Source organism: Talpa europaea (genome assembly GCF_964194135.1).
Source record: "Talpa europaea genome assembly, chromosome: 4".
In the NCBI taxonomy this organism is placed as follows: Eukaryota; Metazoa; Chordata; class Mammalia; order Eulipotyphla; family Talpidae; genus Talpa; species Talpa europaea.
Window position 1 is genome coordinate 137,413,564 of NC_140070.1, and position 17,572 is coordinate 137,431,135.

At 39.9% G+C, this 17,572-nt stretch overlaps 1 protein-coding gene across 2 annotated transcripts in view; it reads right to left on the reverse strand.

The window, feature by feature from the left end:
* GRIK1 (glutamate ionotropic receptor kainate type subunit 1) overlaps nt 1-17,572 on the reverse strand; it is a gene marked incomplete at both ends in the record, with an annotated part of 352,921 nt that overhangs the window by 98,148 nt on the left and 237,201 nt on the right. For both annotated transcript variants that reach the window (XM_084231835.1, XM_084231834.1), the window contains 3 exons: nt 159-302; nt 4,614-4,787; nt 7,644-7,697. In XM_084231835.1, the coding sequence (XP_084087961.1) occupies nt 159-302; nt 4,614-4,787; nt 7,644-7,697 (372 nt within the window). The remainder of the gene's footprint in view (nt 1-158; nt 303-4,613; nt 4,788-7,643; nt 7,698-17,572) is intronic.

A 17,572-nucleotide genomic window follows, 5' to 3' on the forward strand; every position in this document is an offset into this window, starting at 1 on the left:
TACCTGATAACATTTCTAGACAAAATTTACCACTGAAATCCCAGCAGACTGATTGGCGAGGACTGCTCCTCCCTTGTAGATAGATATCATGCCAACAGGACCCAGTAGATAGAACCACACCAAATGGATACATCAGAGATAAATCAAGCAACACTTGCCTCTTTGATCAGGTTCATAAATCTGGGTCCAAGGCGCCATGGCTTGTGTCGATGGCACTGTAGGGAGCTGACTGTCAGCTGGGAAGCCCGGTGGGAGGCAATGGCCACCATGTACACGGCATCATACATCAGAGCTGCTTCAGTCTGTGGAGGGAAACATATTGTAGCTTCAATGCCACTTTGCGTACCTGCCTTTACCTATGTAATCGCTCTGCCTGCTTCCTTAACTCCTGTGTGTTTGATCTCAGCAGCCATTTATTCTCTAGATGACAGTTTTCACTCTCCAAAGCTATTTTTCTCTAAAATAATTCCTCACACCCCATAGTAAATTGGAGTCATGGCTCTGTTTTGTCTTGAGTTCTTAAAAAAAAAAATAAGAGGCAACTCAGATCAGCCACAAAAGACTGATTTAGAGAACAAATATTTTTGGAGTGTCCATGTTAAGTACAGTGTTAAGATCAACACCATTGTGTCAGAAGCTACTGTAGCTCAATATTTCAGTATCTGATTTTGTTTCTCAGTTTTTAGGTGGCTATTGTTCATATTGGGAAGAAAAAAACTGCTGCAAATATCAGGTGATTTCCAGATCAGGACACTCATCTTGGTCTTTTCCATTTACTAGGGTTAAAAGGGTTGTAGTTAGGGCCTCCCAGGTGGCACAGCGGTTGAGCGCTGGGTTGCAAAGCTGCCTGCAGCCTCTGCAGCGCTGGTTTGATCCCCAGCTGCTCCCCGGCCACCGGAGGAGGGTCCCATATGGTGCGCAGACCTCTCCTGCCGCCCGCTGCTCCCCTCAGCAGTGTACTTCGGTCCTTCTGCCTGCTCTGCTCCCCGCTCTGGCTCTGGTGGATTCTCTCACCCTCCCGCGCTTCTGACTGTACCCAGTGCTTGTATAAATAAATAAATAAAATAAATAAGTAAAAAAGAAATCTTTAAAAAAAAAAAGGGTTGTAGTTAATGAATCAAATTCAACAGCAGGTTGGGAGGGTATCTGAAGATCAGACTTGGAACTTGCTCAGAATATTCCAGCCCTTGTGAGCACTTGCTTTCCTGATAGAGACTGTAAGTAGTCATTCCTTTTGGGAGTGGAGTTGGGCATGTCATTCTTTTCTCCCTCCAGAAATTTCTCTCATTTGCAAAATTTCACCTAATACTTTAAGAACTTTATAAAATATACCACATGACTCCAAATGGAGAAATGAGTTATAAAATTTTGCTTCACAAGCAGGGATGAGTCTATCTGAGAATGGGTCACTCCTTTACTCCTGTCTGTCAAAAAGTCTATAGATCGGATCCACCAGGTGCTGAGAGAAATTTAAAGATGGCAAAAAAGAGTGAAGTAGATTTTGCAAAATCACTCCAAACTTCTATTCAGTTAATTATCATTCCAGTTGATAAAGTCCTCTTTTTTTTTTTAGTCTCAAGACGTTTTTAAGTAATGAGTTTCACTATTTTTGTATTCGATTGGCTTAGTAACAGTTTTCTTAGTGAGCTCAATTTGAACTATTTTTAAAGTCAATATTTTTTTTCTTTAATTGAATCTATTATTCCTGGAGTCAAAGTTTCTAGGGACATGAGCTGTGTTCTCTTGACTTAGAGCTTAGTCAATGGGATAATCTTGCACATACTTGTCCTTTAACCTTCCTGGGACTCTGGTTCTACATTCCCAAGTGAGCTACTGCTTCTGGAAACAGTGATCTGCAAAATGGAGTCTTTGGCTAAATAAAGATCAGCAGTTTGCTTCCTGGGATTGATTTCAGTCTTACCTGCATGACTCTAGGAACCCACTTGTAGCAGGCACTGATCTAACCACTTTTTTCAACTAGTATTGACATGTATGGCGTAGGGATTCTACCCACTTCTACAGCATCCTAGTGAGACTCCCTCTTCTGCTTGGAATAATTTTCCTTTTCCTTTTTACAGTTTATAATAAAAACAAAAACAATAATAAATATCAATTGCTATCGCACCTCTCTTACGTGTGATGACTGTAATAACCTATAGGCAGAATGGGGTTTCTTCCATCCACTGGCACTGGGCTCTGCCATGCTCTGCCCCTGGGTGGCCCTTTGTCCAGGCCCCAGGGTCAGCCCTAGGGGGGCAGCTGCACCTTCCATCCTGCTTGACTGGGTGTGAAGGTATGAATTATATAGCTCTGCCCCCTCTTTTCAGTGGATTTCTTCAACTCAGTCAATGTGTACAAACTCTTCTGTCAGTTCAGTATCATGAACAAAACAGATGCTTTTTGGGGTGAGAGTATATGAAGTCATACTTGTGATGCATATTTAATGCTTGGCCTGAATCCCAAATCTGTATCAATATAGCTCCAAATCATGTTACGTTTAGTGTTTAAAAAAATACAGGTAAAATTATTTGAGATTTTATCCTGTGAAATAAATCTTGAGAGGTGGGGGCAGGGCAGGCGTGGGGAGGGCGTGGGGAGTGGGGAGAAGGAAAAAGGCAGATGATTTTGAACCAGATTTGAACCAACTAGAATCACAAATCCAAAAGGATAAAGACAAAAATTGATATATTAGTGTCTCTCTCGCTCTGTGTATGTCTCTGTGTGTGTGTGTGTGTGTGCATCTCCCATCTCTTTTTCTTTAACCTATGCCTTTTTACACTTCTACTGGATATGCCTGGATATTCTCTAATTGTTCTTTTTTTAATTTTTTAAATTTTTTAACTAATATTTTATTTTATATAATTCTTACATCATTTTTCTTTTTTGCACAATGTATGCATTATCATTTTGGTTATATTCCCTATACAATTGCACCCCCCCCTTATTTTGACCCTAGTCCTTCCTCTCCCTGCCCCTCCCTCCCACCCCCCTGTAGTATGTCTCTGGTTTACAGTTGCTTGTTGATTTTGATTTTTACTTTGTATTAATTAGTCTTTTTCCTGGTCCATTACTTAGGTTTTCTAAATTCCTGCTATGAGTGAGACCATCCGGTATTTTTCTTTTTCTTTTTCTTTCTGACTTATTTTGCTGAGCATGATCCCTTCCAGCTCCATCCATGTTGCTGCAAACTGCATGTGTTTATCTTTATTCAAAGCAATGTTTCAAATCACTGCAGGACTCATTTGTACCAAAATACTTTCCATTATTATCTCTCAGGTCACTTTGTATATTTGAGAAGTTATTTTAGGTTTGAAAAACTAGGGATCTTGCACACAGCATCATCTGGAACTACTTCATTCATTCATTTATTTCTTTTCATTTGTTACTCATTTTAAGAAAAGGGAGAAAAAGAAAAGAAACCCCAAGTTCATTTCTCTGGGAGATGATACTTTGCAGTTATCGGTAAATTGCATCTTAAAAGCAAGAGCACTTCTCCAGATGATGGGAAAAGAGAATGAAATACTATGCCAATTTAAAATGCTATTACCTGCTCGCATGCCCAATATCTTCCTCCTTAGATGACACAGTTCCTACATTGAAAGCTGATTTTTTAAAACTTCCTGTTATTTTCTTCATTACACAGGGAGCTTCATTAGAAAAATCACGTGAGGAACGTGCATTTGACAACAAAAAGACAAATGTGAGCTAGGAGATGTCTGTTAAGGCGGTTTCCAATGTATCTGCTTGGCAGAGCCCCTCCCTTGTCAGAAGGCAGGCTTGGCAAATGCTCCAAGGCAGCATATGGCTGGTGTGAAGCCTGTGAGTATGTGCCCGGGATGCCAGCACACACGCGGGACAGAGGAGTGAGCGCACCAGCTGTATGTGGAGCTGGCACCTTCAAGCACATGCTTCTCCTTGCTGAGATGCGGCTGAGGCAGGGAGGGCAAGCTGGGTCTGTCACTTAGAGGCATCTTGCATCTCCCCCTCTCTCACTCCTTCCTGCAGGCACCTTCCCAGGGGTGCATCCCCCCCGCCTGCCCTTACTTTGCTTGGGTTTCTGCTTTGTCGCCGTATGTCCGATGTGACAACTACACTGAATGCTATTATCTGAGGCAGCACAGTCAGATCTTGAGAGTAGCCAATACCTGCCTTCAAAATAAGTAAAATGTTGCTCCTTCTCTCCTATCAGTCAAGATAGGAGATCATAGATTTTGTGTTTCTGATATTATTATTTTTTAAAGATTTGTTTATTCATACAAGAGCTGGGGTACAGGCCAGAGGTGTGGGGATTGGGTTTGAAAGGATTCACCAGACACAGAGTGGGGAGCAGAACAGACAGATCGACTGAAATACACAGCTAAAGGTAGCAGAGGGCAAGACAGGAGAGGTCTGCTGCACCATGTGGGTCAGCTCTCTGGCCAGGGATGGAACTCATGCTGCAGTGGCTGCTGATAGCTTCATAGTGCTGAGACTTAACTGCTTGGGCCACCAGGGAGGCCCAGCATGTGACATTCTAACCTCACCCCTAGGGAATTCAAACATGATCTGATTTATTTTCCCTGTATTTCAATATTTATCTTAAATATACAGGTGTTTGTTTGAGAAAGACTTACTGTCATCATGCCGTCTAACAGCCCGGTCTCGGGCCTGGGCGGGGCCTGCAGCCTCTCCATGGACCACTTCTCCACGATGGAGGACACGTGCGGGTCGTCAATGTTCAGCAGCCGAAACCCCGTCATGTTGACGCCACTGTACCTGTACAGTTCCAGATCTAGAGCAAATAAGTCCTGTGCAGGGTGAAAAAGGATAAAAGCAGAGTTCATGTTTTCAATGTTTTTCATACACAGGAGAATGAGTGATGGCGAAAGTGGCAAATAGATCGCAGCAGAAATGGCAGCCACGATTACACTCCTTGTATAAATGAACATTTGCCATTGTATCTCATTTGCCTTCTGTGTAAAAAACATTAAGCCTGTAAGCGGTCTTAATTTCCATCCATTGTTTGCAACACAGCTAATGTTCGAATAAGCCAACAAGAGGAATAGGACTGCTGATCATTAGAACACCCTTAGGTGTGGAAGATGACACTCTGAGAAGGTTCCTAGATGGAGTTTTTGAGGAGTTAGAAGGGATCTTTGTGTCCATTTGTTTCAGTACTTTTATTTCATAGATGAGGAAACTGAGGTTCTGAGTGGTGATGGGATTGGATCAAGAATCACCCACTCATTGGGGTCAATACCATCCTTTTCCATCATGTCTGTTGCCTCAGCTTGCCTGTGTCTTGCCTAGAAGGTGAACTGTGGAAATTGAATGTGCATTTCACAGAACAGTGTTTCCTGCTAGGAAAATATACCATCCCAAGACTCACTGAAAATAACCCAGGTCGCATACAATGAGAGCATGGAGAATAGTCACAGTTCACAGGTTCACAATAAGAAGCAAAGGTTTCCCTTCAGAGGAGAAACCGGAGCAGATGGCCGTGTGGACGTGAGTATCATAACAATGGAAGTTGTTCAGTTTCAGACAGTGTTTCAGGAAAATAAGTTTAACCCCAGTGTCATTCCTAAGAGAAGAGGCTGAGTTGTTTTTTTTTTTTTTTAACTGATTCACATTTAAAACACTCATGTGCTAATTTCAACATTTTTCATGTAAAAAGGTTAAACACTAAAGTATATCATTAATCCTGGTGTTCTCATATTCAAGACAAAAACAAACTTTCAAAATAGCATTGAAGTGGAAACAAACGTCCATAAAAATGGTCTAATAGTGTAACTGCTTTTTGAAAGCCCAATACAAGCTAGTACATTATCACTGATGATTGTGATTACACAAAAGAGCAGCTTCAGAAATACTCAATGATTTGTATTTGCAGAAGCTGCATACAGATTTGTTTTTGTGAATGACTGTTCTCTATGTCACTCCCCTCGTGACCCTGTCCCAGGATTATTTTGCATTAGATACTAGAACTGTATGAGTGTAGCTCTGTGCTCCTAGGAAAGTGTCAGAAAAAGTGAATTGCCTTTTAAAGTATTCTATTTCTCCCTGGTGCTAAGTAACTAATTTTCTTTCATCGTTATGTTTTATTAATACTCACAGACAGAGTAAGATTTAAAAAAGGAAAGCATGACAGAACACAGATAAAAACCAAAGGAAAATGCTGAGAGAAGCAAATTGAAGGAGTAAAACCAAGGAAAGAACAACGCTTTTCACACAGTCCATGACTACAAGGAAAGTGACTCAAGCTTCAGGAGGTCAGACAGAACCTTCCAAGATGCATATCAAATCCCTGAAGAGTTCAACAGTATATAAAAGCAGTGTTGCTAAAATGAGTACATGAAACATGGGTGGAAGTAGTTTGGCCTCATGACTGAAGTTTCATAGAGAACGGATTTTCATTCTCTTCTGTGAGTGAAGGATGAACACAAGAGTGTGTTCACCCCTCAAAGGGCTCTATTGAAAAGCAGTCTACTTAAGTTTCATTCTTTCTTACATTAAAAAGAAAAATCAGCTCTTAGGCATGTGTGCAGCTGGGCATGAGAGAACAATCTGAGCTAGAGGGCCATGTTGCCTTGCATAACATCTGGGTGTTCCTCATGATGGGGACGGGGCCGTATTTGCGAACAGAATAAGGTACTTTCCAGTTCTTGACATTTTCCTTGAATGTTTGCACAGATGACCTGATCAGGACATCAGTGGGAAGGAAGAGCATGGAAACTTGGGTATAAAACAATCTATCTTGCACCCCACTCAATTGGGGGAGCAGTAAGAATGTTGACAAATGCTCCTAACCATTGTTCTCCTGATAATCTCTGCACCCCTGTATTCTGTCAGAAACTGTTCCTACTTCTATCACTACTATGATCCTTGTTCCAATTACTTTGATTTTTATCACTCACTAGACTACCTTGTTGATCTTGGTAAATGGTACTGAATCTCCCAGAATCTGGGTAGAGTTTAGTCGACACACATTTATAGATTAGCAAAGGTGGTTGGTTATAGGTTTTCCCTTCTAAGGAAGTGGAGTATTTGGGGAGGTGATTTTTGAAAGTGGCTGAATGAGAACCATTACATAATTTTGAGGTGTTAAATGCCCTATATCATTCTCCCTTGATTTGCTGATCTCATGAAATGTAAGGTGTTCCATTGATAGTTTCTTAGGAATTTCTAAGTTTTTGGAGCCATGATTTTTCTCAGGCTGCAAAATAATCCACACTCAGAATACCTCCCAAGCTCCCCCTCATGACAGAGTTCAAAACACCTGATAGGCAGCCCCTGTCTAACCCAGATATTGACCGGACACTAGTGGGTAAAGCACAACAGATCAGAGAATACCAAGACACACTTTGTTGCATTTTCTCATGTATATAGAAAATATAGTTGGTTTTTCTTTATGAATAATTTGCACTTTAACAATTTCAACTTAATCAAAGTTTCATTTTAATCCCTTTCTGGGTACACATGCATTGATGCTCTTAGAAGGAGGGAAGGAGAGAGGAAGGTACCCATCATTCAGCACTTCTGGGTTCTTAGGAAAGGAAGACAAATCTCCATGACAATATTCTGCCTTTGAAGGGTAGGCTGATTTTGAAATAACTGAAGATGTTTTCTATTGTGTGGGGTAGATTTCTATTAGGGGTGCTTACCAGGGTTGTGAAAAAGTAGTGATAGTACTCAGTCATCATGCCCATGAACAGAATCTGCAAAAGAAAAATAAGGCAAGAGAATCAGAAACAGAATTATCATCAGAAATAGATGATTATAGGATGACTGCAAAGCTGGGGAACTTAGAACAGGAAGGGGCTTTGGAAATCCACAGATGCATCCAGTCAGAAACCTGAGAGGAATTCATAGCTGATGGGGAGTTAGGACTCAAGTCACTGGCCCCCACCCAATGCTCTTTCATTATATTATGTTTGACTCACATTGAAGTTTTCTGCATGCTGATCAAGTTTCATGTACAACCAGTTTTATATTTGGAGTTGCCCATATGGCTCAGGGTTTTACCACCCCCTGCTGCCTAGGTTTCTGAGTAATCTCATACTTAACATATATTTTATTGATCTCCTTAGCTTTAGTACTTAACATAATGCTTTAAAGTAGAATTCATTAAATACAGAGTTGGCAATGCTGGTTTGTAGATCTATTTAAATGAGGATTTATAAATGAGTATATCTCTGAAACCTTTCTCCTTGACCTTTTTCCATCTTATCCTACAAAAAGAAATAGGGGAAAAAAGAGGATTTTTTGCTTCTAAATCCTCTAAATCAAGGGTATCACCTACCTTGGTGGATGTCACTGTAAGTGCTACTTGTGTGCTATTTTTGTGTCTTGTATAGAAATGATTGGATAAATTGCATAAATCAAAGGCAGTTTTCTCCACAACTCTAGTAAAAGCTGGATGCAAATGAGAATCCCCTCTGAAAGTTTTAAAACCACGTATCTTTAAACTCCACCACAGAGATATCCTGAATTAGAATTTGAGAGTGGAACTGGATTTCTGTATTTTCATAGTAACCAAGAATCACTGCTCTATTAAAACATGTCCACTTGCAGAACAAAAACTCAAAAATTCACTTTTAAAAAGATGGACTGCGAAGTCTGAAGAAGGCAGGAATTCTCAGTTCCTGAGATACGTAAACCAGAATGGCTTTACAGAAGGGAATAAAAATGAGGACAATGTTCGTTAACAACATGGAATTTACACAGGCACCAATTCCACACCTCTTATGCCCTCTCTGCTAACCTGGAAGCCAGAGGCATATTTAGTGTGACTGTAGTGGCATGAAGATAGGACAAAGGACAGGAAATCAAGAGCCAGTGTGTAAGTCATCCTTGTGGTGATGCAATGACAAGGCACACTGTAGGCTTTTCAAAAGTATGGACTTGCTATGGGGCCATCAGGAACATGTAAGGCCTTGCATGGGGAGGTGTTGTTAGCTGGTCTCATATCATCAGGGACAATGAGCTAGGGTCAGTCAGGAACCCAGTTTTTCACTGTGGTCGTTACAGAGTATAATTAGGGCCAGGCCATCTCTTGAAAGGGAAATTAGTAAGTTTTATCTCAAGATATAGACCTGGACACTGAGGTTTAAAGTATTGCTTCTGGAACTGAAAAAAAAAAAAACAAAACAAACAAACAAAAAAAAAAAAACAAACACAAGACCGAGTTTTCAACTTTTCACTTGGGTTGACTTTCCCTTTCAAACTTCGTCATGGAGGCTCTTAATCACCAATGGAGGATATTCCATTGGTGTAATTTCTGGGGGCAAACGTTCTTGTGATTTGCCTCTTATTTAATCTTAAAGAGTTGTGAAGTAGGAGTGAATCAACAGCTAACATGCTTGTATTTATTATCCAAAAACCAACTTGGTTCTTCCAAGTGCTTTTTTCATTTGGCTTTCCAGAAAAATTCCCTTCCTGTCTTTCCTACTTAGTGTATGGGTCAGTGCCTCCTGTCTCTTCTCTCAACTTTCTTAAAAATAAAAATAAAACTTAAACATTAATTGACTTGTCAACTTTGTGGACTCTCTAGGATCCAGTTAAATGAGAACCTTTTAGATCATAAAGGCTATAGCAACAAAGGTGGCATTTTTTAACAGTTGTCCTTATAGTCATCTGTAGACTGGTTAGGACAAGCATCCCTGTCATCTAATAATAGCATCATTTATATTATAAATTATAAAGTTATAAATTCATATGTTATACTTACATGACAGTTTTAACTCTGCATGTATTTCAACTAAGAGTCATCAAGGGATTAGGAAAATGTCACACCAAGATAAATGTCAGTTTTTCAAACAAAAGCTATAATTATGATAAGACGAATTTTATAACAGTTTTTTGCAAAATCTACCTTTCCCTAAGAAATGCTACTTTCTTTTGATTGAAGTAGTGTCTGCTGGATTGTCCAGGTGGCACTAACCTTGGCAGGATGCACACATTACCAAGGTATCATTGCTAGGAGCTTGTCTGTTTCTATATAGACAATATTTAATGGCACAAAACATGTAACATCACACACTAACATGTAATAAACATAGCTGTCAATATTTTTTTGTGTTGATGACATATTTCTCTTAATCACATCTACTCTGTATTCTCTTTATAATTGTTGTTTGCTAACTGAATTTTTCTTATTTCATCACCTTTGTTACCCTATCACTGACTCAGATGGCTAGACATAAAGAAACCAGCACTTTCTATAATGCTATGTGTTTATATTGGGGACAGTATTGAGCACCTATTGCTTGTTTTGATTTTGGAAGATCCATGATGTGAATTTCAATAGACCCATTGCCACTGTGCTAGGGGAGGCTCTTATGCTGGTTTTGGCCAAGGAGGTGGAAGATCTACCTTATAGAGACCTCACCCCTCCTGACAGATGACCAGGAGGGCTACCAGTGTGGGACCAAACTGTTTTTCTTCTGAATGATTCCAGTTTTATGTTTCATGAACACTGCAAGGCATGCAAGAACTATTGTTTATGACTGTTTTCTTGCTAGGGAGTTCAGGCTCATCATTGTGGGTCTTCCATTAGCAACAACTCAGGAATGAAGACAGGGTATCTATTCTAAGTGTGCTAATATCACTCACCCTTATGTTTTTCTTAGCTGACTTTCCCCTTTGTACTCACTATTCTCCCCCTTTGAAAATATTTATCACTTTGCTTCAAATGTATTTTTTCTAGGTGCTTCCAATTTTTGTAGAGTAAAGATATAACAAGTACATAGGTCATCATGACAGGGAGAAGATGGATTTTTTTTTTCCCATAAAGAAAGGTAAACCCTTTCTAGAATGGTGAATAAATAAATAAATAGCCTACAACAAAACAACATTCATAGTTAATCACACTCTGTCTCTATAGAATATTTATAAGACTTGAGAGGCCACGAGAGTTCATTTTTGTGCCAACTTGACTAAGTCATGGGATGCTCAGATTGAACATTGTTTTTGGGTATTTCTCTGAGGATATTTTTGGCTGAGCTTAGCTCTTGAATTGATGACTTGGTGAAAGAGCTGGCTTTCCCCAGCATGGCGGACATCATTTCTGCCACAGAGGGCATGAGCAGAGAACAAAAAGGCACAGGAAAAGGAATTCACCCCCTTTGCCTCTACTGCTTAAGCCAGCACATTGTTCTTCTCATGCTCTCAGACTGAGCTTTTCACCAGTAGTTTTTCTGATTCTCAAGGCTTCCAACCCAGACAGGAATTGCATCAGCAACTTTCTTAGGTCTCCAGGTTGCAGGAGGCAGACTGTGCGCTTCTCAGTGTCATCCAATCATCCAATTTATCATAACAAACCTCTTCCTACATATCTAACCCACTGCTTCTGTTTCCCTCGAGAACCCTCACTAAAACAACAGTAAAAGCTTAAAAGTCCTGCATATGTATCTCCCTGATTCTAGATAAGACACTCCTTAAACAGCAAGAAGAGTGATTGACACCTATTTTCTGGCTTTCCCTGCTGTTATTGGCAAAGACTACTCTTACATTTAAAAGGGTGAAGTTCCTTCTAGTTCCATCCCATGTTGCTGTGAATGGCATGAGTTTATATTTTTTCATTGCTGAATAATAATCCATTGTGTGTATGTGCCACATCTTCTTGATCCAGTCATCTATTTTTGGGCATTTGGGTTGTTTCCAGGTTTCACCTATTGTGAATAGTGCTGCAATAAACATAGGTGTACAGGTATTCTTTTGAATCCATGTTTTTGTGTCCTTTGGGTAGATCCCTAGGAATGGAATTGCCAAGTTGTATGGTAGCTCCATTTTTAGTAGACTGAGGAAACTACAGACAGTTTTCCATAGTGGTTGGACCAGTTTGTCCTCCCACCAGCAATGTAGGAGAGAGAAGACAGAAGGAAAAAGAAAAATATCACATGTTTTCACTTATAGCAGGAATATAGGGAAACCAAATAAGACATCAGTGAAAAAAAATAATAACAGTACAAAACACAACAAAGCAAAAACAGACAATTATAAGTCAGAGACATCCTGCAGGGGAGGAGGTGGGAGAGGGATCTGAGGGAGGGAGGGAGGAGCACAGGGGACTGAGGTGATGGTGCACGGGTGCATTGGTGAAGGAAACTATGGGAACTACACCTGAGGGGTTGGGGGGAAGCAAATATTTAAAAATGAACAATGATATAAAAAATAAAAAAATATATATAAAAAAAGGGTAAAGTTATCACATACAACCCAAGCAGCACCAAGACCATATTTTACTTTGTCTTGTGATTCCTCAGTGAAGTCTAGATGAAGACAACCAAGATAGCTTGCTGGGTCTAATGCCTGTTGTTACTCACAGAGTTCGATGCTAGGGGATACCTGGAGAGTCTCTAGATAAATATCTTCCAAAAGCATGTCCTGGTATCTGAAGAAACCCGCAGCATATTTCAACCTGATCATTTCCCAGAGGGCAATGCAGTGCTATGGAGATAGCAACAAAAATTCTCCATAAATTCACATCCTCTGTAGCTAAGGGCAATTCCTTTTCCACAAAATAATTGGCATTACATTGCTATCATGGTGACAGAAACTTAAAATAAAGCTGGAGTACTCTTTTAAAAAAATATTTATGCATACAAGTGCTGGGGTACAGGCCAGGGGTCTGGGGGTGAGAGGATTCACCAGAGACAGAGCAGGGAACAGAACAGGCAAACTGACCGAAATACACTGCTGAGGAGAGCAGCGGGTGAGTCAGGAGAGGTCTGCCACACCATGCGTGTTGCTCCCTGGCTGGCCGGGGATGGAACTCATGCTGCAGACAGCTTCACAGGCTGCATCTTAACCCCCTGAGCCACCAGGGAGGCCCTGAAGCTGGAGTACTCTTAAGAAGTTCTGAGACATTCTTGTAATAACTATAAAGGTCTTTTATAACTGCTTCTTTAAATTGAAGAAGAGCTGACTTTGAGGTTTATATTGACTAACCTGAAGGGTATTAACTCCTCTCATGGCCTTGTGGATGAATTCTTAACAATCAGACATGGTTTCTGGTCAATAATTTCAAGTGAACAACTTCCAAATGTGTAACATGCAATGTGGCTAAAATAATGGTTTTATATCAAGAAAGAAATAGTTTATTTCAGTATAGGAACAATCTTCAGGAAATCCATTGAATAATTAAATTCTCAGAGCAATGATTTTGGGAAGAAGATTTGAGCTCCAGGGAGTTGCTTTTCCTCAACTGCCAGCTGTGGTACTTTAAGCTTCATCTACACTATCACTTGCTTAAGATGTTCCTTTGGACACATCATTTATAATATCGGTCATTAGTAGAACAAACTAAGTATAAGTACATCTTTAGGTAAGTTTCTACTGCTGTTAGGAAAAAGACATGCCACATTGGATGATTGTAACTCACATCTTCAAAAGCAACAGGAATATCTATAGAAAATAACACTGGACCCTAGAAGAACTCGAACTATTGAAAAAATTCATCTCTTTATGGGGTCGGCTGAATAATGGCCCCCTAAAATATCCATATCCTAATTTCCATGTTAATTTACATGACAAAAGGAATTCTGCTAATGGATTAAGTTCAGGATCTTGATTTGAGAAGATAACTCTGGGATCTCCAGGTAGCTGCAATGTCACCCTAAGTGTCCTTACAACATTGAAATAGATGAACAGGAAAGTGGGAGGTGATGGAAACTGAGAGACAATGCAATGTGGGGCAGTGAGGAGATTCTCTAGAACTGGATAAAGCAAGGAATTGGAGGCTCCCTTGAAGCTTTCAAAAGGAAGGTCGTGCTGTCTGCAGATACGTGCTCATGACAGGAAGTCTAGAGTGTTCTTTCCACTGGAGGGTGATGCTCTATCATTTAAGACTCACGCCACTTTCCTCCTGTCTTCAAGTAAAATCAAAGAAAAGTAAAGGCTATTTCACAAAGTCTTGGTGAATAGAATCGATGTATTATTTGGAAGTTTCTTTCTGCCTTAACTCCTTCATAAGCGTCTCTCTCTAGAGGTATGGTCAGAAGGAAGGAAGCTGATACTAATAGATATTAACAAATGGAGTGGAAACCAATGGGGTTTAGTTTAGCCTCAGAAGATAATCCTACTGGAAGAGCCAGATGGCCTCACCCAGGTGCACAATGGAAGAGATTATGCTATTTAGGGCGTCCAGATTGCTGACAACTGAGCAGGGAAAAGGATTCTCCTGGAAGAATGAAATAGGCAACCTGGCAAAGAGGAGAGAACAGAGCTTTTGGAGGATTACATGAGCCTAAAGAATAAACTCTCCGTCACATCCAGGGAAAATTGGTAGAAAGATGATGGGTAAAAAGAATATAGAGGAAAAAGTTTTGAATAACTCTAGAAGCTGGAAAGTTATCGGAAAACATGTTGAATCTTTTTGTCATAAACTACTTTGATCATGGCAGTAATACAAGCTGTCACTCAAATGTAATTGAACATCACCTTTGGAGGGAGAGAGGGGCAGGCAGAACTAAGGGGTGGTCTTGCTGGTCTCAGGTCATCATGACTGGGTCATGATGTTCTCAGTTTTGGTGTTTTTGTTTTTTTTTTCACTTTTTGGATGACTTTATTTTGTCAGTTTCTCTGATAACTTAGATTTGGAAAATATTTGTATCAGTGTTTCCCAATGCGTTAGAATCCCCAAAGGACTTTAAAAATGGCAAATACTTGGTGCAAGGATAAAAAAAAAAAAGATGAAATCTTCCCATTTGTGACAACATGGGTGGAAGTGGAGAGGATTATGATAAGTGGAATAAGTCAGAGAGAGAAAGACAAAGGCAGGATGATTTTATTCGTGTGGATTATTGAGAAAGAAAATGCAGGGACTGACTAAACCAAACAAAATAAACCCTTGAAATATGACTTCGGATTGAGGTTTACAGAAGAGGGGTTCGGGGGGGGGGTGCTGACAGAATGGGCAGGGAGTCCCATGTACTATGGTGCAGGACTATGCGTGCGTTGGTGGTGGGTGTGCTGTGATAATATACAGCTGTACCCAAATCATATATAGTGTTTCAAACCAGTGTTACCTCAACAAAAAGTGATAGAGTTAAAAAAAAAACACATATACAAACAAAAAATACAATAACGCTATCCCATCCCATCCTTAAATAGGATTTATTTGGTCTGGGGCTTATCCTCAGTGTTGATAACTGTTAAAAGCTCTCCAGGTGATGCTTCCATGTTGCCAGAAATGAGAACCACTGATTTATATTATATTAGCCAAGTTGTTATATTTAAGTTTTAAGAGTCATAGTGAGAATGATCATGACTCATTTGCTGAGCCCCACAGCATGCCCACTGTTAGAGGTTCTTTGGGGAGCAAGAGTTAGCCTTAGTTTAACAGATTTGAAAGATAGAGCATGGTTATCATACTCAGACCCAGGTTTGATCTCCATCCTGGGCTCTTTGTGCTGTATTAGCTTATTAATTGATGAGAGAAGGTATACAAGACAGGGAATTCAATAACTTGTACAAATTCCTTTTGGACTTTGAGAACCCAAATCAAAGCATATGATTGGTTGGTGAGAGCAAAGTTAGAAGCACAGCATTGGGCTTTATCTGATAGAATGAATCCATGAAGCCAAGAGAGGTTGAAGTTCTCCATCTATTTTCAAAAAAAGCCTTCCAACCAGAGACCTGTCCCAGCTGTAAAAGATCACACTTTGGCCCACATTACAGGAGCTACTAGTTGCCTCTCTCATCATCCTCTTCTGTCAGGAAATCACATGTACACCGCTGTTCTAATATGGCATCTCTTTAGGTATTAAAACTAATTAGATCCTGAGTTTTAATCCCTTTGGTCATGTCTGGGAAGAACTTTAATCTCCTCAGTGGAGTCACCTTTCATCAAGAAAGGACAGGTTATAAAAACATTGTAATGTATTTTTTGGTTAAAATTGTGACAGACACAATAGTAGATGTTTTTGTGTACTAGATGTTATAATGGCAGCAGGTGGGAAGTGTGGAGGATTTTGTATGCTGTGTTAACCAATAGATCTTTAATAATTCAATGTGGGGTAGGGAGAGGCATTTAGGAATTTTGAATGAGAGGGATAAGGCCATATATATTTTTTTTAAATTTAGAATGAACAGTTTTTAAGGTTACATGGAGGCTGGATGTGGAAAACCAGGAGCAGGAGGCTTGAGGCAGAAAGATGAATTGTTCTAGTATAGAAGAAAGGTGATGAGAGAGACACAGAAAAGGAGGTTGACACTGAAATTTCCACAAGGTAGAATCCTCAACATTTGGGAATTAATACCTAGGAAAGGGACAGGAGAGTCAAGTGGAAATTTTTGTCACCAAGACAGGAATTATAGGAGAAGAGGGTTTGTTGGAGAAAGAATCAGAAAGAAGATTCAATGTGTTACATCTGATATGGAGATTTAATGAGGACATGATCTTCATAGAAAATGAAGACTTGCTAAGTCCCACTAAAAGGGGGTTTGCGAGCCAGTGGTGTAATATAGTGTAGAAGGTGATGCAGTGATGGGGGTAGGATTGGGATGCGCAGAATCACTGTTACATTTTGTAGACAGAATACCACTAATATTGATGATAATCTGGAACATGTGGAATATCTCATGTGTCAGTGGGGTGCTTAATACCACAGGGGCAACATCACATTTAACTTTTCTTAAAGCAGATGGAGCAGTAACAAATGACCAGACTTTGTACTAAATGGCGACCTCACCCAAAGCACAGCTGTGCTGTTGGAGTTCCCCATTATCTTGGCTTAGTCTTTAGCACATGGGAAACATCCAATGAGTAAGTGGTGAGGGGTACACCTTGCAGGTTAGGTCACCCTTAAGACAGAGAGGACGTGACTGATAGTCATGGGGGAAAGTTGGGAGGAATGATCGTTTCAGTCACATCTTGCCTTTACAGACAGCAAATGCGAAGACACGGATGTGATTAAAACAGAGAAGTAAATTTTTGCTTAATTCAATCTTCAGGCTTCTTCAGGGGACCCTCTCTAGGATCACATTTTAGGGACTATTAGGGGCATGCACATCTTCCAGCTTTTGAATAAAGCTGAGAGGCTCCCTGGTCTTGATACAGACCTAAGACACTCGGATATGCACACCTTCAAATTCTTTACATGATTGCGTCTAAATTACCCCCTTCCTTTCACTGTAAGGAAAATTTCTCTTACCACCCATTACAGCAAAAACTTGATGTAGCTGGAATTAAGCTTTAGAGCACGTCTGAGGCATATGTATGATTTTTACTACCTCCAAATTCGGATTGAAACAGATTTAAGTCCTTTTCCAGATCTATCCTTTGGAGGCTTTTGAGATTCCGCAAATGGACATTCTGGATACTAAGGATATGGAAAGACTGTAGCCACCTTCAGTAAATTTTGATTATCCATAGAGGTCAATTAATTCTTATGTATATTTAATAACATACTCATAACATTCCTCACAAATGAACATGAACTATATTCTCAGGAAGTGTAAATAGATTTTAATATCAGCCTGAGAGACAAATAATTAGGATGAGACTGTGCTGCAGAAATAATTATATAATATGCTGCAAATTATCATCCAGTTAGTATAAATTGAGATTCATCATTATTACACTGTCAAG